General features: G+C 33.4%; 1 protein-coding gene across 1 annotated transcript; it reads right to left on the bottom strand.

Annotated features, from left to right (window-relative positions):
- Nucleotides 1-1,519: 1,519 nt before the first annotated feature.
- LOC139097547 (venom protease-like) lies at nt 1,520-3,567 on the bottom strand. The gene is made up of 6 exons (XM_070649424.1): nt 3,000-3,567; nt 2,759-2,815; nt 2,517-2,700; nt 2,183-2,356; nt 2,106-2,126; nt 1,520-1,750 (listed from the first exon to the last, which is right to left on the bottom strand). The coding sequence occupies exons 1-6, from the start codon at nt 3,531-3,533 to the stop codon at nt 1,635-1,637; spliced, it is 1,086 nt and encodes a 361-aa protein (XP_070505525.1). The 5' UTR covers nt 3,534-3,567; the 3' UTR covers nt 1,520-1,634.
- Nucleotides 3,568-22,412: the final 18,845 nt, after the last annotated feature.

The raw sequence follows: 22,412 nt of genomic DNA, 5'->3' as shown, positions 1-22,412 counted from the left end.
GTTTCTTTTTTTTTCTATAAATAAGTCTATAAACATCCAGAAAAATAAATAAATACATATTGTATATGTGTAGTGCTTACATAAGTAGTGGCATTTCAACCACTCTACAAATATGCACACATATGGCAACATATAAAAAAGTCGCAAGTGCTATTCAACGTCAAAAATATATAAATCGTAAAATCCTTACTTATAGAATAAACTTTTCATTTTTTTTTCATTTTCGGGTATGTTTAGGAAATTTGCCATATGGTTCCGACAGTTTCTCAATAATTTTATTTTATTAAACAAAAATTGGAGCTTTTTTTGTCACATAAGGACTCCTTTTTTAAACATTTTTTACATGACTTTGTTTCAGAAAGTTAATTTAGAATTTTAATTTTTTTCATTATTTGTGGCTTTAAACAAAAAAGTTTGACATTTTTACGGTTTGGTGTTAGAGAAAGTTATGATTAATTAGAATAATTTAGATGCTAGTTCTAGCTTGGGTTTGGGAGAAAATTTGCTGCTTGAAAGTAGGTCATTCAGGGATATCTCTTTTAGCCAGAGTAGCAAAATAAGACTAAGACATCTGTCATAGACAAAAACCGTACAATTTCTTCATAATTTGTATGGTTTTTCTTACTAAAGGCAAAAACCGTACAATTTCTTCATAATTTGTATGGTTTTTCTTACAAAACCACATAAAACCATACAAATTATCAAGAAATTGTACGGTTTCTTACAAAACCACATAAAACCATACAAATACGGTTTTTGCCTGTATCTGCCTGTTCTGCAACTCTACCTACAACTCTCTTGTTTGTTTTGAATCAGAACAACCAGAAGTAAAATTATCAATATTATTGAAATAATCTCTGTCAATTCAATGATATTCTCAGCAGCAACATATTCAGGTTTAGAATTTGGAGTCAAAAATGACGTCGATTGAAGGCAGCAAGAAGCTGTTCAAAAAAGTAAACAAACTGATAATTTAATATATAACTCTTAATTTTTTTTCCTAGAATTTAATCAATGGGAGTCAATGTCATGTGTTATCACTTTACGAGGTAGTAATTATTATGGTTAAATCACATAAAAAGATGTGTATTTAAAAAAAAAAATAATTTTTATTTTACGTGACGGTTCATTGCTGAGGTTCACTTAAATAAGAATAGTAAAGAAAACTCTCGAAATTGACAGCAATGCCCGATCAGCACAAACTTTTCATGGCAGTTAGATGGAGGTCGCATGGCATGCAAGTGTGGACTTCGAAACAGAGTTGCAAAACAGGCACCTGTGACAGGGTAACACCGCACAATTTCTTGACAACTTGTATGTAATTGAGAGAAAAACCATACAAATTATCAAGAATTTGTGTGGTTTTTGCCTGTCACAGATGCCTATTTTGCAACTCTGCTTCGAAGCTTTATCGCTGCAATGAATAATTTGTGTTGATCGGGCTGTTGTTTATAATTCTTAATATTATAATGAACATTCTGTAAAGTCATCAAATTGCAAATATAAACAAGACATAAAATTGTACTATGCAATAATCAACAATTTTATTGGATCATCAGGAATCATTAAAATTAATACTTTATTGTTTGTTTGTTTCATCATACCCACATATATTAAATAGATGCATTTGAATACTATTCCATTTGACTTTCAATCCATTCATGAAATGCATCTAATTTAGTGTATACTCCTGGAATACTACCACATCCATTTGAGTATGATACAATTCCATACAAGTGATATTGACTATCTAGTGTAAGAATTAACATAATTTAATTAGGAACTGCAATTATAATTCTCGAATAGCACGACGTGTTCGCAGAAGCATGGCCACTTCGTCGTATTAATGCTCAATTAGACAAAAGTATGTTAGACTTAGACATGAACTGGACATTAATTAGCAATAAGATATTCTTGTCCACTAGGGACGGTAATACGCAAAGTTGCCTTGTAGGCACCTTGACGGCTGATTTCTGCTTGATACGGTTCAACGTATTGTGCCATATGGGTTAAATGTTTTAAGTCAGGGCTCTAAGTTGACTTGAATTTTGTATGGAAAAGTCATGCCGACTTCGAACTCTGCTTTCATTATCTTGGATACTTACTTTTTTGATAAATAACTGGACCTGTAAAGTAATTTTTAAATCAAATTGTCTATAAAAATCAAACGAATCAAAATTACCTCCCGAGTCGCCTCTACATGAATCTTCTTTATTTATTCCTAGGGCACAAAATTGGGTGTCATTAATGTCTAAATTATAATTGGCTTTTTTTATATCTCTTATGTTTTCTCTGCATTCATCAAAAGGAGTTCCTTGTACTGTAATTTTTTGAAGCCAATCTGATTTTTTTAAAGCTGAAAATTTAATAAAATTAATAATTAGAATAAGCTGCTTGGAACTTTGCAAGGTTTTATTTAGGGGAGAGAGGGTTTGGGATCAATTCCGTCGCTAAACATCCCAAGCGTCTCCCTGACTATACCCCTGAGCCTTTAATAATAATAAAGTAACACTTACTGTTCATATCGACAATTCCAAAACCAGTGACTGTCATATTCTTATGTGTCATATCCTTAGGACTAGACAAGCATATAGGTTGAATAAATTCATTGAATTTAATAGCTTTGCTAAGTTTTATTATAGCAATGTCATTTTGTTTTATGCCTCTTTTGTAATTTGGATGAATTTTTATCATATTTTTCTGTTAAAATGTTCAATATTAATTTTTATGAATAATTTCAGGAAGCCTTAATACTTACTTGAACTCTCATGTCAACAACAGGTCCATGGTCATATTCATTTTCGACGAGCGATACCTGAATCATTTAAAAACTTCACATAATGATTTAAGAGCTTAACTCGATCGGCACATATTGAAATGTTGCCACCACGACGACAAGGTAGCAGTATACCTCGGACCGAATGGCAGTCACTTGGCAAATTTGGTTGTTTTCGCCAAGGTGACAACATTTCAATAAGTCACTATAAAAAGTCACTAACCCTTCCCATCCTAACGATTACAGGAGTATCATAATTTACACAATGAGCAGCTGTTAAGACAATTCGATCAGAAATAATGGAACCACCACAATTAAACTCTATTTTACTCTGTGGAGTTTTTTGATATCCAAGAGCAACATGATGTGGAAATTCCATAGGTTGAGCCAATTCTCCACCAATTATGTTTTGAGTTAATCGTATTACCGGCGTACTGTATTCGCACAAAAGTCTTTGGAAAGGAGTGACAAGGAGAGAGGGTGCAGGAATAAATTCAGGTATATTTTCACAGCACACAACTATTTGATTTTTATCAAAGCCACACAAATTTATTTCTGAGAAATTTTTCTGCAGAATTAATTCTTTAATTGATCCTTCACAATCTTTCGGTTTTTGACAAATTCCTTCCGATCCATCACGCAAATGACACTCGTCTCCTAGATAGATTTCAAAATTATTTCTGAATTTTATTGGAGTTCCGTTAGAAAAAACACAATTCACGGTTAATATAGCAAATATTAAAATTTTAGCACACATTTTTATGCCTTGAGACTAAGCTTCAAGTGATCGCTATGAGATTAAAAACTCGAATGAAAGTAAACAAATTGCTGTCTTAGCATTATTAAAAGTGATATGATGAAATTGAAACCTTATCATTTTGTGAGTAGTATTAAATGTCTCCTTCATATTAAGTCATAAATTTAAGCCGAATAATCAAAAGTATTATGGAATTAAAGAATCACGAAATTTTCAAGGTTCAGCAAAAGTGTCAATCGGACGGTTTCTATTCGTCACGGAATGTTAACTTCCCCACGTGACAGAGTCTTCTCATTTGTGACGCTCTGGTATATGGTGTTAATAAAAGAGCTTTAGTGGAGCCTTGAAAGCTCCTTGATTGAATTTGTGCTGAAAACATGTGGAACACATTATGTGCCAAAGACCTCAAAACTCCACCAAACACACGAACCGAGCTGCATAACTAGAACGGTGAAGTGGAAAGAGAGCTTCGAAAATTAGACCTGACCTGGGATCGAACCTAGGACTTTTGGCACGTTAGGCTAACGCTCTACCATTTAGACCACTGATGCCATTTCACCACTTGCGTCTAACATCTAAATCCGGCTCTATCCTTCGAGTTCGGAATGTTAAGGACTTTAGCGTTCTTTTCTACAGATCCAATCTAAGATTTCTTTCGTCTTCCTCAAAAATACAACGATAAGAGCTATTTAATGAACACTGGATAGAGAATAAAGGTTCAAGAGTGCATTGTGCAACGCTCCCTAACAACCTCCGGTACCTCAGTGGTAGGAACATGCGATCGGATATCGTACGGCGTGGATTCGCATCCCACTCGAGCTATGTTTGTGGGCAAGAGTTCTTTTCAATCGAATTGGTAACAATTGGCAATCGGTAGCCAGCGATAGAGCCAGCCCCAGGCGCCGACTGAGGGAGGCCATGGATCACACTTAATCTGTACGGCCAGCGAAATAAGTTCTTCTCTATAACCTTAGAAGTAGTAAGATTCTGAACAAAGCCATCTTCTCTCGCTTGAGGATAACACCTGTCGGCTCTTCAGCTCCATATATTCCAAATTATGATGAGCTTTCAAAACTTTTTTTCATTTCAAATATATTTTCGCCATCTACTTATCATCAGATCATATTTACGACAACAGACTCTGTTTTAAGTAATTTGTCATGTACACAAAAGCTTCAAACATTTTTCAAATGTAGTTGCGAGATAAACAAGTAAAGTACTAGAAGAAAAAAATAAACAAAAAAGTCATATATTGCACTCTAAAAAATATGTTTTTTTTGTACTTTTTATTCTTACGAGGATTATTCCTATTATATGAATATCACCATCATCATCAACATCATGTGTTGTTGCTCACCACACTTTTGTGGCCTTCAGTTCTACATCCGAAGCTGAACAATAATGTCTATCTCATTCCATATGGAATATGAATAGGAATAACAGCATATATGTTCATTTTATATTATACTTAAGAGAAAAGACAAACAAGATAGAAAAGAAGAACGGAACTATCGCAAGTTATTTACATAAAAAACAGCCAGTGCACAAAAGTAGTAAAAATGAACTTCAAACTGCCATTTGCATCCATATCCATTAGTCTAATAACTTGTCTCTCACCATTCATAATATACATTTACTTATTATTATCATTATTATGGTGAGTAATTTTCTCTCTTTGAATGTTAATGGACCATCCCATAGAAACTCATCTGGAGAGTAACTATTTTTATAATCATTTTGGAATCATTGACATACTCTTACTGGTGTATTCCATATTGATTACATAACTGCCAGTTGACATAAAACAGATACAACTTTATGATTCTTACTGCATGTCGATGTTAATAATGCCTCAAAACAAGATATGATTCACTGATTTCTGTAATGTCGTGAGCATTGTCCTTTGTCATATTCACAATCGCAAATGAACCGTAAGCTACTGTGTGGTATCGGTCGTGGCTTACCAACTACATGTGTCGTGACACATGATTAAGAAATCGGTTTCTGTTAGGAATCGAACCCTCGTACTTACAAACGAGTGATGTAGAAATCTGGTCTGTTGACTAAATACTCGGCCCCAAAGGTCTAACTCTAACCCAGTAGATTCGTCTATATATGATTCGATATACTTGATTTAACTTAAACTCTTGTAGAGGAGGCAGTACTCTGATACAATTGATAATTAATCACAGTGCCTCCAGCTCATAAGGCTGAACCCTTCAAATATTATGGTTTTAATGCCAGTATTTAATTTTACATGTACCTCAACCACTGTTCAAGCAAAGACCGCTTTAATATGGTCTTTCTGTTCCGAAAAGAATATTTTTATATGTTTGGGACCTCTGGATTAAGCGCAATTTGATCATTGATCCCCGATACATTACAGATCAGTGACTCAACTAAAGCATGTACCTAAAACTACATTGATTCCATTAAACTACAAAAATATGGAATTCCATATAAAAATTCACCAAAATATTTACTACCAAAGAAAACAACCAAAACATTCCATCCATTAAAATATATCCAGCAATTCTAAAATAGTAGAGCATCCAACAACAACAACACAAATATCTATATAAAGTTTCATCTCAAAACCATACGTAGAACAAAAAAAAATGATTGCAAATAATAAACGGTATTACGAGTGGGTTGGTTAGATAGATAAAAGAGCCCTTGAGCATCTCTCCATAGCACATTATTTGTATGATTTTAACCTCTCATAAATTTGTGACTGCCATTGATGCTCCCAACATATATAGCACATAAAATGATTCTTAAGTCAATTAGATTTCAAATGGTGAATATGTTTGTAGCATATTGCAGGAGAGACAAACTTTATTTGAAGCTTATGTGCTTCTTATTGCTTATGAAATTTGTTGCCTTTCTCCAGTGCACTGATAAAGGTCAATTTATTCTGTCTTTATACTTTTTTGGTTGTTGTTGTTGTATTTGCATTACTTTGTGCTGTATTAAAAGTTCATTAGAATTCACAAAAAGGACCAAATAATCTTGTTATGTGTAAGGGAATAATTGATGCAAAAGTTTGAATCTATTCAATTACTTTGAATATTTGAATGAATGTCTAAAGATTGTTCTATCAAATGTCAGGTATAGTAAAAAGTTTGTGGCTGATAAATGCCAACAAGGATTCATTAAGTAAATCCAATTTGGAGAAATTTTCAAATTATATTAGAACAAAATGAAGGATCAAAAGGAATGTGAACAAATAAAGACTTTTAAATATTGCATTTCTCATCAAGTCACACAATGTTGACACATTGTTGTCCATATGGTTGTATGCAATATTACTTGTATGCTATGGAATGCAACACAAATGAAGACTTTTGCTTTTGAACAAAGCTCGAATAGCACATGTCGTTTGCTCACTATTCGTTCAGATCAATTGTGATCCATGACCTTCCATTGATATCACCTGAAGTTGGCTCTATTGCTGGCTTCCACTTGCCAAGTGCAACACTATCTCAAACAACAGCTTTCTTCCAAAAGAGTTAGTTAATAGAAGCAAAGTCCGGCACCAGATCGACTTGACTTTAGGATGGCGCACGATTTAAATCAAATTCGACACCAAATTATAGTCAAGTCAGTCTGAGACTGAATTTATGGACGATTATCCGATTTGTGCTATTTGGGAAGCAATATAACTTTAATTTACGTGAAGGAATGTATCCAAGAGGCGGAAAGACGGCAAGCCTGCAATACATGCTTAGATGCACAGGCCTGCATTTCTTGATTGTACCTCATAGTTTGTCCATGGCTGTAGGTCAGCATTTTTTGTCTGCAGATCTGGAATTCGGACAAACCTATCTATACACATACATCTTACTTTGCTGATCCTTGGGATCTATAATGATTCAAGTCCTACCTTACATCACGCTTAAAGCTAACTAGATCACTGGCTACGACTTGCCAATTACAAATTCTAAGCAAAACACTGCAATTCTGTCAATACTGTTTAATATGCATGACTACCCTAAAAATACTCAACAACAATACAACAACAATCTCATGTTAACAACCTCCAAGTCTTTAATATCATTTAAAGCAAGGCATTGACACTCTTCATCCGCTTTCATCCGGCCCATACAAATCATTCATCCGCTTTCATCTTCTTTCATCCGGCCCATATAAACTTTTCATCCGCTTTCATCCGGCTCATATAAGTCTTTCATCCGCTTTCATCCGGCCCATATAAATCTTTCATCCGCTTTCATCCGGCCCATATAAAACTTTCATCCGCTTTCATCCGACTCATACAAATCTTTCATCCGGATGAAATTTTTGTATGGAAAAAGAAAAAAACAATTCATCCGGATGAATTAATTCATTAATTAAAAATAAATTATTATTTTAATTTATTTAGAATGATAATTTTTTAGAAAGCAGTTTCTGTGATTTTTAAACATTATGTAAATACAGGAAAGAATTATTCGAGTTTAAAATTAAGATTGATTAAAATTTTGTAATATTTTACTACATTTCAACACATTTTTCTATTTTTTCACGTATATTAATAGTTTTTAATAACTAATATGGATTTTATGATGCAATATTCATCGCTAAAATGTTGAAAATAGCTCTTATGTTTCTTATACAAGGATAAAAATCCTCGAAAAGTCTAATTTTGCTTAGATTTTCCTGCATTAGGGTGAAAATTCCTCAGAAAAGCTCTGCATGGCCTCGGTTCTTGTATTATACAATAAAAAACATCGAAACAAGTCAAATTTTGCAAAAATTTCTTTATATTATGATGAAAAACTTATAGAAAAGAAAAAAATTCGCCTCCGTTTTGCTATATTTGAGAAAAGTTCCTTCGTAAAAGCCATATTTTTCCTGAATTTTCCTCTATTAGGGTAAATATCCCTCGAAAATGTCAATTTAGCTTTAATTTTCCTATTTTAAAATGAAAAATCCTCATATAAGCCCAATTATGGCTTCGAATTTCCAATATCAGGGTGAAAAACTCTCGGAAAAGCCTTATTTGTCCTCGATTTTCATTTATGATGGCGAAAAATCTTTGGAAAAGCCAATTTCGACTACATTTTTACATATTAGTTTGAAAAACTCAACGGATAAGCCGATTTTAACATCAGTTCTCTCATATTAGGGCGAAAAAGTTTGAGAAAAATCGAATTTTTGGCCGAAAAAGGATGAAAAATCATGAAAATTGTTATTTTTTATCTTAATTTTTCTCATATTTGAATTTTTCATTCAAAAATGCAATTATTCAAACTAATTTTCTCTTATCAATATGTTAAAACAACTTAAAATGTGATTTTTGTATTAAAAATATTCAATTAAATATTTATTTAAAATCATTCATCTTCTTTCATCCGGCCCATATAAATCATTCATCCGCATTCATCCGACTCATACAAATCTTTCATCCGCTTTCATCCGGCCCATATAAACCTTTCATCCGCTTTCATCCGGCCCATACAAATCTTTCATCCGCTTTCATCCGGCCCATACAATCTTTCATCCGGATGAAATTTTTGTATGGAGATGAAGAATCCTTTCATCCGGATGAAACGTGTGTCAATGCCTTGATTTAAAGTTATAAGCTCCCTCCGAAAATAAGAAGAATTTCATTTATTCTCAAGAACTCCTTAAATACTATAAAAAGAAACTAAATCCATTTTCTTTGAACTGCTTATTTATTTATTAAATGAAAAATCTTTTCTTTTCCTTAACATCCCTAAACTTTTTATTTGCTCTTCTTTTTCAAGCAATACACAAGAAAAGGAAAATATCTTCTTTTTTTGTACCTTTTTGTATTCATCTTCACACCAAATAAAGCTCTTTTAAAGCTTCTTTTTCACTTAAGCTTCTATGCCAAAATGAGAAGTGTGTTGTGTATTATTGATGAGTTTGTACTTCTACAACGTACTTATTCTCTCTCATTTGAATCCTTGGGTGGATTTTGAGTTGAATTGTTGAAAGTTTGGATGTGCTGCTGACTCTATTTTGAGGTTTTGAGACCAAAATGTCTAGTTAAATATACAATCCATGAATTTTCTGGCTGTGGACACGATTGCAATTTCCAAACGACCTCTTAGTGGTCCAGCGTGTTGCCCGATTGCTACACATTGAGATATCGTCACTACGGTGCCGAAACTTAGAGTTAAGTGTCAGTCAATTGACGAGTTTAATAGATTTGGTGAATTTTTGAAGAATTTTCTGATTAACTCTGATAACATGCACTTGGTATCGGAAATTGGCCAAATGGAAGCCAGTGATCGAGCCAGCTTTAGGCGACTCCTGTGGGAGGACATGGATCACATTTGATTTGTACGATCAGCGAAGTAAGAAAGTAAGTAACATGATACTTGCAGCTATATCTACTTACTTTCGTCCTTGTCTGAGGCGAACATGAACCCATTGCCGCGCGAAGTGATCGTCTAAAGCTCTGTCCTTTAAGAACAACTGCCAGTGCGGGATGTTACCGAATTCTTCGTCCATTTCGACACATCCAGGAATTCTTTGGACTTCCTCTAGATCTCTTACCATCCACAAAGTCCGATACTCGCCTATATAGTCACCTTATATACTGGAGCATCTTATGGACGTCTGTTCACAAGTCCGATTAACATCAAACGATTAACTCGGAGAACTGTAATGAACTTGCAGCTATAGCATTCTGTAGCAACCCAAAAAAATCACCACAAGGACACAAGCAATGCTAAGTTCAATTCAGTAGGTAATATTGTCTAAAGAATAAAAGCGATTTACTCGAAAATCCTCAACAAAAATGTTCTCAATTTTCATTTTATCACCTTCCCAAAAAAAAAAGAAATATCCTTCCTGTCGTCTTTCCACATTTACTACCCCACCTCCGTATCTCTTTATACATTGATTTTATTCTCTTCGTATAAATAAGAAGCCAATATTCAACAACAGAAAAATATGTACGGATAACAACAGCAGTAGCGGCAAGAATAATAGAGTGAGTGAGAGAGAGATTGAAGTGGTCATGGCAATATAAGACGATAAAGAAGCGTTGAAATGGAAATCTGATGATTTTGAGTACCTTGTTGTACAATCTCAAAAAATTGTGTTTTGTATTTTCTTTGTTGCTGCTATGTCCCATTAAAGTATTTTTGTTTATTTTCAACAATGTTGTCCATTCCGTACAGCATTTTATTTTTTCGGGACACTTAAATTAGACAAGAATTATTGAAGTAAGTCTTCAACGTAAGAGTAAGAGTAAGATTTGAAAAAAAAGTGCTGAGAAAAGCTTCAGACCACTCGAAAATCACTTGAGCAGTTAACAGACCAATTCGTAATTCTAATCTCAATCATTTACAGAAGCCTTTTTAAGGAGTCGAGTAATCAATTTGAAACATGGAAGGAATTCGAGCAGTAGAATTAAGTCGAGACGTTTTCCCAAGCGACACTAATGAAGAAGGCTCTATATCGGAGCTTTTAAGGCTCCGCTAAACCTCATTTATTAACATCAAATAGGAGAAGTCTATTCTTGACATTATAAATGGACCAGGTAGACCAAAGAACTCTTGCTGGGAATTAAAATCTAGAAGAAGCTACCTAAACACAGATCCAGCTTCCGACGAACTCTAAATGCCGCAATGGGCCTTCGTGCGCCTTCGTCAACGAAGAAAGTAAGTATGGATCAGCAAAAAAACGTCATATGCATCGCTCGAGTTTGGTATTGTTGGTTGGCAGAAAGCAACCTGGTTAAACCGTCAACTAAGAGATATATTGAATCACAGTTGATATGTATGCATTAATCCTGAGCATTCCGAGCATCAATCCCGAGCAACACAATGCAGCAAACCACATTTTCTGCTATAAAAATAGGTTGAAATGCATCGTCACAGTGTTGTAAGGGCAACTATGCGTCTTACAGTTAATACGTCGATACAACGGTTCCCTGGAAGACACGCTGTGCTGTTCGGGTAAGTAAGCACTGACGACGTTTGGTCAAGTTGAAAACAAGGCATGAGGTTGACTTGAGGGTAACATTCCGGCTACTTTTGGAACAGTACATCAATTTGCTGTTCGGAAAATATAAATTACAATTTATTTTAAGTGTTAACGACTTCTCGAGTCGAATTTTAATCCTCATTTTGGAACAAAAGAAAAAATTTCCTGTAAAAAATAAGTTTCTGAACAATTTTTTTTTTGTTTGCAGATAAACGGAAGGAAAATTTTTTTTCCAAAGCTATTTTCCATGTAGATTCTTCAGATTCTTACAGAAAATGCAAAAATTCAACATCGTAATTGTACAATCAGCATAGTACAAGAAAGATACTGGCAATGTAAAGTGAATTAAAATCAAATATTTAATGATGAAAATCCTTCTCGTTCATTCTTGTTTCTGTACATTCATTCTTCCCGTCATCATTGTCATCATCATCATTGTGCTATTAGAGTAAATGAGAATGGCAAGCACAAAAAAAAATTGGATTGAAATGGGAGAGAGAAAAAAATGAGGAAGAGATAAAAATTGTTTAGTGACAGAAATTAATTTTCGTGACAACTTTTTTGTAGCATAATAAAGTTGAGTAGTGAAGTTTTGGATCTGGATATTATGTTCATTGTGTCACAGTAGTCATGGTGATATTCTATTTTAATGCTGAAAACTAGCTACTGTTAGCTTTCAACTAGCGTTTATCTGAACAGCACAACGTCTTGATTTAGGAACCGTTTCGTAGCCACACCAACGTCTAGACGTGAGTAGCTACATGACGACTGATTTTGACCAATTTTTAAGACGAAAAATGACGTTCAACGCATTGTGTCGCTTAAACAAGCTGACTTTTGACGCTTTAAGTTACTAAGGGAAAGCCAATGGTGTATTTAGAGAAAGGACTTTGGGGGTGGTAAAGACGAACTCATGGAAGAGAGGGGTTAGTTGACTCTGAAGGAGAAGGCCGAACTGACGTTGCTGTTATAGCGAAAAAGCATCCAAATTAATCTAGGTTTGCCCTGAAATTGAATCCAGATTCAACTACCTCACTTGTGCTTTTTTGCTGCTATGCTATTCGCTGCTAAACAGAGTTATATTAAAATGTTGGATTTCCTAATACCATTGGTAATTGCCGCTACATTTTGCTACTCGTACTACTATGTTAGACTTCTGGCACAATGAAATCTACAACAACTAGAAGTATCCTACTAAAAATTAATTATGCGCTCCATTCACTTCTTAACCATATATTTATTCAACTGTCGTTGCTAGTTTGCATTTAATATTCCATATACATCACTTTTAATCCTCATTCTTTTCGAGCTGTTTTATATGAAAAATTGTAATTGAGGATTAAAGTTGAGATTTAAATGCATTACAGAAAATTCACTTACTTACAATTTTTCACATTATCTATACAGTATTATGTGCGCAATTTTCAACAAAATGATTTAAATGAAGTGAAATAAAAATGAATATTTCTTGGAAGTGCATTTTATATTTTATGCAGATTGCAGTTGTTCAGTTATGGCGAGGATGATTAGACAAGAATTTGAATAAATTGCGTCACTTTTTTGCATATTTTCTTGTTTAATTCGCTCGTACAAATCAACTGGGATCCATGAGCATCCTTAGACGTCCTTAAAGCTGGCTCTATTGCTAGCTTCCGTCTGCCGACTGCCGATACCAAATGCCATGCTATGTATCCCTTTCAATAGCTTCTATCCATGATTTTTTGAGCTTTCCTCGCATTTTTTTGTCATAAACGAATTACCCCATTTAATGAAGCTTCCATAGGTCCTAAAACCAGGCTTTTTAACAGCATATCCTGCCCAACTGAGTCTGTCCACCTTAATCTAATTTGTTTCGTCATTATCCTTATTAATTCCCTAGTAATCGATTGATCATTGCCATTTTTCCATATTAATAGCCACACATTGTATTAACATGCAAATCCCAATTAAAGCCACAATGAAGCCACAATTTAAAATCAAATTAAAATTATGACAGCTTAAAAAAGTCCACTAACAAGCTGGCAGTTAAGTATCTAGTGACAAGAGAGTTTTAATACAAATTTATTTTTTTAGATTAAATTTCAACTTTTTTAATAATGAAATTTTCATTAAAATATGATTTTTAATTAAGAATAAATCAGTTGTGAAGCTACACAAATTTGCTTCACCATAAATACAGTCATTAAAATATTTTTTATCGTAATTAGATAGATACATTGCAATTAATTGTGTTAATAATATAATGCGTATCGCTATAATTGGAAATATCTGCATAAAAAATTTATGTCTGTGCAATGTTACATGTGATATCAGGGATGGGAAATCTATGCTATTAGAGAGACTGTTTGGATGCAATGGATTCTTGCGAACAATTAGTTAGGCATGCTGTTTGGAGATGTGGAAAGTAAATTAATCTAGGGACGACCAAAGAGTACACATTGAGACGAACTTTGAGCTCAATAGAACGCTACTCACTAGCTGGAAATTAATAAGCAGTAGCGAGCGATAGAGCCAACTGCATGAACCATCTACGAGAAGTCATGGAACACAATTGATCTGTTCGGCCAGCGAAGCAAGTCGACTAGAATTTTATATGGAATCGCATCGACTCAAGTCGACTTTTCCATATTAAATCAGAGTCAACTTGGACCTCTGAAGAGACAACATTCCTCTCTATGCTGCTTTATATTTAGATGCATCGATTTTTACTCAAAAACACCATCGTTCGTAATCCCTGAATCAAAAAATAATTAGACCAAATATTTGCTCTATACCTGTAATTCATGTGTTCAATTTATCGAGATGATTAACTATAATTAAAACAAACTTATGATATGAGCACAATAAATTTATATTCTAGATAATTAAAATCAATGCATACCTAGATGCAAAATATTAACAAATTATGGATAAATTTTCAAATTAATTTTTTATCAATTTTTATTGAATATTTATATGAAATTTTTAGTTTGAATTCCCGATTGGTGCAGATGTAAATGGTGTTGATGAAGTGGTAAGGCTGGTTGTGTAATTATAGAGCTCTCAATCGGGTGTGTTTGGGCATATCTTGTCTCTTAACATCGACAGCCAACAGGGACCGCCTAAATTGAGCTCAAAATCGACTTGAATTGAATGTGGAGTTGAATTAACTGTTCCAAAAGAAAACCGAGTTGATTTCGATCATTGATTAGAACATGGGAGAGAGGATGTATATGGAGGGAGGATGTATATGGATTTTTGCATCACAGGGAGTGGGTCTGACCATCAAATCTCCTGAATTCGCTCTGAATAAAGCTGAACAAAGTCCCTGACAGCTCCTATCCCTAACATGCAAAAATCATGCTCTGAAGAGCAGAATAAGCACAGGGAGACACGTTAGCGAGCATGTCTAACTCCTAAGTATATTTAAGTAGAGCAAGTTCTTCAAAATATGCCCTTTGCCAATTATGATCCGTTAGGGTATACGACAACAATTTATGTCACTCCGGTTTCTATTTACAAACTTAAATTACAAATTTCCCAAACCTTGAGAATTTCTATCCTTTAAAAAACTCTCTGAATCAGCACAAACTTCAAAGTATTCCCTCATTCAACCAACTTCTCATCATTCCATCACCATAAAAAGAACTAGTTTTAAAATTACAATAATGCACCATTCTCATTAATTTCAATCAAAAAAAATTCTCTATTTTTTTCACTATCACAGCATAAATATTAATTTTCAACATCATCATCATCAGCATCAAGTTTGTAGTGTCAGCAAAAGAACCTTTCATCACATCATAATTCTCATTTATTTCATTTCCTCCCTTACTTGACTCCTTTTACTGCTTTTGACTTGTACAACGAAGTTAAGGGTATGAAAATATTCTTAAAATATTTATTTTATAATGAAATGATTTTTCTTGTTTTTCTCCTCATTGAAATTCATGAAAGGCTTCCTTAAATTAAGTTTGTGATTTCTTTTTTTTTGTGTACGGAAAATATTTCAATAATCAACAATCTTGTGAATTAATTTGAAGAATGGAAATAGTTTTCAATTCTTATTTTTGGATGGAAATAATTGTAATTTTTTTGAAGATTTTTCAATTAGGGGGCGTTCAGTTATTACGTCAACAATTACGTTTTATCAAAAATGTATAGAATTGACAAATTTAATTTTAACGCCCAAAAATTATTTGAAATTTAACGACTTTGGAGAATTTGAATTTTTTTCAAAATTTTGAAACTTTTTTACATTTTGGAATTTTCATTTTGCACATTTTGTGAGTGTTTTTTGAGTTTTATTAATGGAGACAGCAATGCACTCGGTATTGGTGATTGGTAAGCGGCAGCCAGCTTCAAGAGCCATAGATGACAGTTGATTGGTACCATCAGCGAAGTAAGTAAGACAAATTTTAAGAATTTCACTATTTACGACACAATAAAAAGGAATAACATAACTTTAAATCATCAAATATCTCTATAAATGATGCACGTCATAATTGAATGATCCAGTGAAGCAATCTTCTTGAGAATTTAATTTTATTGCCCAATAAAACACGAGAAAAGGTATTGAAAAATTCAATTAAAACATAAAAAATTGAGAATTTGCGATTCTTTGCCTTTCGTTCATTATTTTCATCCTGTATACCTGATGACAACGAACGATAAAGCAAGATGCTTAATGAAATGACTTAAAAGTTAATATCTTTCATGATTGCTTGACTTTTTATTCATTCGTAAACTGTCTGAATGATGATAAAAAATACTGCTGAAGATCTTTATCCTTTTGTTATTAATCTTGCATCTCTTAGTGAAATTATTTAGTCCATTTGTTAAAGGAATTTATTTGAAACATGGAATTTTATCTCTTTGGAAATGGTTGTTAAGGATTTTATGATTTTTAAGCTTTTTGTCATGGAAAACTTCATTATTTTAAAGGTAAACATTAAAGATTAGGGTAGAATTTTTAAGGAAAAATGTGTTTTTAAAGCACAGAGCCTCGACGGAGCTTTTATCATTTGTATCGATCGGGTTTGCATACAAAATCCGACTCAAAATCAAATTTTTATGAACTCTTAAATGAAAATTTAATAAAAAAATCTTTAAACTGCAGTAAAAAAAAGCTAATTAATTTCTTAAATGCTCATTTTTCATAACAAATTATATTTTCTTTCCGACATTTTCTTCATATTTCATTCGTCTCCTGTCGCTGTTGGTTAATTAAAAATTAATTAATTATTTTATGCACATAATTTTTCTCATTTTTTATGCGACTAAATAAAAAAAGAAATACTTTTATGACAGCCATTTGAGCTTTAATAAGGAGCACAACATTTAAAGCTGTAGAGATGAAAGTTGTCATTGAAAATTTGGATGAATTTTGAGCTGAAATTCTTAAAATAGAATCAAATAGAAATTCTACAAATATGGCAAAAGCTTCTCAACATCCATTCCTAAAGTTAGAATTTAAATAAAAGTTTTGGACAAAAAAAAAATGTATAAAACACATTTTAACCCTTTTATAGTCATGGTAAAGGATTAAGTTGCTATTAACCGATGTTTTACCTCAGATTCCTCTACTGTACTGCTGAAAAAATACAATTTTATGTAGCAAAACATACTTTAACTTTTTCTGAATGAAAAGTATTTTATACGAAAAGTTTTTTGTTAAAAAGGATTTGCTTTATCCTTTAATTAAATGTAATTTTTTAACCGGGGAAGGTTGCTGTCTGGAAGGATTTAATCGTTTGTATTTCAAAGCACATTGGCATATCCATAGAGAGATTAGAGGAGTTTTATTAGTCATAAAAGAGTTTTTTTTCTTCAATTTGCTTCCAGCAATCTACTAAATTTTTGAGAATAAAGTTTAAAACCTTCTTAAAAACTTTCTGGTTGTGTTCGTGAGTTCAACATTTGAAAATGTATGAGTCTATCTAAAGCTTTTATTCTGAAGATATTATGAGATTTTACCCTAAAACTAGTGCAAGCTAACTTCTCATTTGAAAGCTTCATTACTTACAAGCTTAAGAAGGAGCTTAGATGATTGGACATGAATAAAATCAAGTTTTAAATGACTAGCTTGAGGAATCAGTAAAAGTTTTTGTTTTAAAATTGCAATTAAGGGCAAGTTTAATGTCGTTAAATGTAATTTGAAACATAAAATGAGAAAAGTAATACCCGAGCGACAAAAATGAAGAAAACTTCGACACGGAGCTCCGTTAGTGTCATTATGACTGCTAAAAATAGATGGGTTCCATTTGCTGTTTGTGATTATTGCAATTACACATAGTTGATTGATATTTACGTCGTCCTATCAATCAATTGATCTTCAATCCGGATCCAGATGCCGGTTAATCGATCCATAATCCAGATCCAGACGTCACGCGATCCTGGCAACGGATTTTTGATCAATTGACCGACTTGCACCATTCAGGTCAATACTTAGTTCATCCATACTAAGTTGTCATTTTAATTTAGCATTTTAAACATTAGATCTTCTTGGTATTACAGAAATCTTATTAACTTTCAATCTCTGATTCTTCCTTATTTTACTAAAAATCAAATTTATACATCCTCGTGATTTTCTATAAATTCCAAACCAATTAATATATCTTAAAAAGTCTCGATAACAAATTTCAACAAGCAGAACAAATCCTGATATAGCACATCCAACAAAATGAAAGAAAAAAACAGGACCTAGATCCTTCAATTCTAAATAGTCATTTTCTTCATCAAAGCTCTTTAACTTTGGAACAACATGAGACTCAAATACTTTCCACATTTTTGGTAATCCAGCTTCAAATGACAAGTCCATAAAGTACTGAAATTTTTGTAAGAATGGATTGTGATAGCTTGCTTCTAGACGGATAAATTGATTGAAAATTCTTTCAGGCAGAACATAATAATATTCTGACCATAACTTTTTACCAGATTGTTCCAAAAATAGCAATTGTTCAGCTATATCACAGCGTCTGATAATAGCGAAACGTTGCTGAATTAGGTTAGATTCATGGGTATATCCTTCCGGCCATGATGTGCCTAATCTTTTTAAAAAGTCTCCTGATCTGTTAAAATTGTATATAAAGACTTCATCAGCTGTTATTTCAATATTTGCTGCCCAGAGATCCTTAATAGATTTTAAATACTTTTGATCTGGATCAATCATAAATGATGTAATGACGCTTTCGTAAGCATTGCTAAGGATGAATGTTGAAATGGATATCAAATGTACCAGAATCAACAGCACAGTTCGGTTCCTCTGTGAAAAGTCAAGTCCTTGACCAATGAATACCATGAACCATAATACAGCAACTCTACAATGAGAATCAACAGCACCACGTCCGCGAAACAGCCGCCAAACAGTAATAGTACATACAGCAGTAAATCCTATGCATGTCCACATATCTCGATCAAATGGCTTGCTGATTATGAGTAGGAAAAATGATGTCTTTCGTGGTAATGGAACTAATGCGCAATAACTGTTTTCTTCGTAAGTTATTAATGTAGGATCATATGAATTCATTGTGTACGTCTTACTAATCAGCAAATGTAATTTTCGATATCTTATATATTCATCCACATCGTCATATGTTTCTAAAGGAATCAATCTAAACTTTGCATTTTGGTGTTTTGTTATGGCACGGAAATAGTGAACCATAATGGAACTTATGTAACTTACATTGACATTATTGATAACAGCTATCTGATACTCAAATTGTTCTAAGTTTTTAAGCTTATCCGTAAATACTTGTGAACAATTTCTTGGATTTATATAGCCATACCTAATGTATTTATCGTTTAAAGGCTTCTGAGCTTCATACGCAATTCCTTTAGGTGACTCGTATACCAAAACAACATTCCAAAATCCATAAAATAGAAACGATTGAAGTATTTTGTGGCGATGTTTTTGAGAGAACTCAGGTGGAACCACACAAAGGATGTTCGCCATGTGATGCCAAATTGATGAACGTCTGTGTTTTGCAATTAAATTTTTAAAAGGATTGGCTGCAAAGATATAAAGAATTATATATTGAGTTTAAAATGGATGTAATGCAACGTTGTCCAAACTGATTAGTGCCACGACACTTTTGTGGTAAGCCACACCGACACTTCACTCGACATGAGGTTCATGTATGGTGGCCGCAACACACAATTTGGACAACACTGACATACCCGAGTGACACATACGGAGGAATCAAACGAAAGCTGCCTAAGTTTAGCATCCATATGGACCATTTGGCAGCTTTTGTTCCATGCCTTCTTCATTTGTATCGCTCGGACATGGACCTTAACTTAAGTATTTTAAATGGATCCAGAATTACACATTTCATACCGAATTATGACTGTCAAACACAAAAATAGCATATGATTTCTCAACTGTTTGTTAGTGATTTTCATCTCAAAATCTGTCACAACAATAGAATGATTCTCACCAACACATCTGGCAATATCATTAATATCAAAATTTTTCAATTCGTGATCAGAACTTCCAATCAAAACATCCTGAGTGTAAGCTTCTCGATATATTGCGTCGTTTAGAACTGAACAAATGCTTTTTATCAACTTTTCATCTCTGGTTTGATTTGGAAGTAAAATATTTGCAGTTTCTGTTGTTCTTGTGAAGTAAATGATGAGAAATATTGCAAGAAATATGAAAAATTCCATTTCTAGAAATATTAGGAATGCAATGATTGAATAGCTGGTCACAATGGAAAGTTCTAGCGATTATTGTAGCCATAACATTGAGAAATGTCACATGAAATGAAGTTCAAATAAAACTCAATGCTAATAGTATGTTATTAAATATTTAATTTACAATCATTCGCTAATTCTAACCTTAATTCTATGACGTACTGTTACATTTTGTACATTGGTGCAATATAGCGATAAGTGCTGTGTAATGGCAATGTTCATAGAGAAGAAGATTTATGTTAGCATTAAGCCATGCATGAGCAACAACCTCATGCTGCTTAATAACAAGAGCACTTGATATATAATTAGGAGGACGTAGGTTCGAGTCCTACTCGGTCCATGTTGTGTGGAAGTGAACTCTTTTCTCTAAACCAGAGGTGGGCAACCTGTGTGCCACCAAAATTTCTTAAAAATGCTATTGATCGTATGTCGTGGGCAGTTTCGGTCCATGCTTACCACCGAAGTGTACCATAACTTTTAGAACCTTAGTTTAAGTAAGGTTCCCAACATATTGCGCAATATTTCATGAATGTCCTTGAAATTTGAAGAAATAAATAAAAAGTGAACAATCTTATCCTATACGTTCATCAATTGATATTTATTAGTGATCCTGTACATAGACACTATTAATTCGTGGCCTTACAAACGCTCTACGATCCTTAAATTTGAGTGAATTTTTAATCCTTTTGAAAGAAGCATAACGCATCCAACTTTTAAACCTTTTATAAGATACAATCCCTCCAAAATATTTAATAAAATCTTGATGGAAAATTTCAATCAACAAGACAAAACCTGATACAGCACATCCAAGTAGCAGAATTGCAAACACCAACAGCAGATCTTCCAATACAATATATTCACTAGATTCTTCATAATTGATTCTATGTGGATAGTCCAAAAAATCAAATGACTTCCACATTTTTGGTAAGCCTGCTTCAAATGACAAGTCCATGTAATATTGAAGTCGCTCCAGAAATGGATTAGAATAACTAGCTTCCAAAAGGATAAATTGACCGGTGATCCTTTCTGGTAGGATGTAGTAATAGTCTGAGAGGATTTTGTCATACTTTGGAATTTTAAGACGAATAACATTTTCAGCAACATCGCAGGTTCTGATGAACACAAAACGTTTCTGAATTATATAATTTCCCTCATGTGCTTTTAAGCTTAAGCCTGATGTGTTTATTCTGGACATAAATTCGTTTGTATGCTCAAAAGTGAATTTAAAGCCCTGATCAGCCATAATATCATAACTTGATGCCAAAAGATCCTTAACCGTTCTTAAATATTCATCAACTGGATCAATTGCGAATGATGTAACAACACTTTCGTATACATTACTGAGTATAAACATTGAGATGGATATCAAGTGTAGCAAAATCAACAGCACAGTTCGGTTCCTCTGTGAAAAGTCAAGTCCTTGACCAATGAATACCATGAACCATAATACAGCAACTCTACAATGAGAATCAACAGCACCACGTCCGCGAAACAGCCGCCAAACAGTAATAGTACATACAGCAGTAAATCCTATGCATGTCCACATATCTCGATCAAATGGCTTGCTGATTATGAGTAGGAAAAATGATGTCTTTCGTGGTAATGGAACTAATGCGCAATAACTGTTTTCTTCGTAAGTTATTAATGTAGGATCATATGAATTCATTGTGTACGTCTTACTAATCAGCAAATGTAATTTTCGATATCTTATATATTCATCCACATCGTCATATGTTTCTAAAGGAATCAATCTAAACTTTGCATTTTGGTGTTTTGTTATGGCACGGAAATAGTGAACCATAATGGAACTTATGTAACTTACATTGACATTATTGATAACAGCTATCTGATACTCAAATTGTTCTAAGTTTTTAAGCTTATCCGTAAATACTTGTGAACAATTTCTTGGATTTATATAGCCATACCTAATGTATTTATCGTTTAAAGGCTTCTGAGCTTCATACGCAATTCCTTTAGGTGACTCGTATACCAAAACAACATTCCAAAATCCATAAAATAGAAACGATTGAAGTATTTTGTGGCGATGTTTTTGAGAGAACTCAGGTGGAACCACACAAAGGATGTTCGCCATGTGATGCCAAATTGATGAACGTCTGTGTTTTGCAATTAAATTTTTAAAAAGGATTGGCTGCAAAGATATAAAGAATTATATATTGAGTTTAAAATGGATGTAATGCAACGTTGTCCAAACTGATTAGTGCCACGACACTTTTGTGG

This window comes from Chironomus tepperi, unplaced genomic scaffold (genome assembly GCF_022539635.2).
Source record: "Chironomus tepperi strain 1889 unplaced genomic scaffold, CSIRO-AGI_Ctep_v1 contig_424, whole genome shotgun sequence".
Classification (NCBI taxonomy): Eukaryota; Metazoa; Arthropoda; class Insecta; order Diptera; family Chironomidae; genus Chironomus; species Chironomus tepperi.
Note: the sequence above shows the minus strand (reverse complement) of the source record. Positions and strands in the feature narration are given on the sequence as shown.

What these genes read in the sequence shown, in the direction of transcription:
- LOC139097547 (XM_070649424.1), bottom strand. Translation starts at nt 3,533, where the DNA reads ATGTGTGCTAAAATTTTAATATTTGCTATATTAACCGTGAATTGTGTT. An exon ending in TAATCGTTAGGATGGGAAGG is followed by an intron (nt 2,816 to 2,999) that starts GTTAGTGACTTT and finishes TAAATGATTCAG; the next exon opens with GTATCGCTCGTCGAAAATGA. An exon ending in TTGTTGACATGAGAGTTCAA is followed by an intron (nt 2,701 to 2,758) that starts GTAAGTATTAAG and finishes ACATTTTAACAG; the next exon opens with AAAAATATGATAAAAATTCA.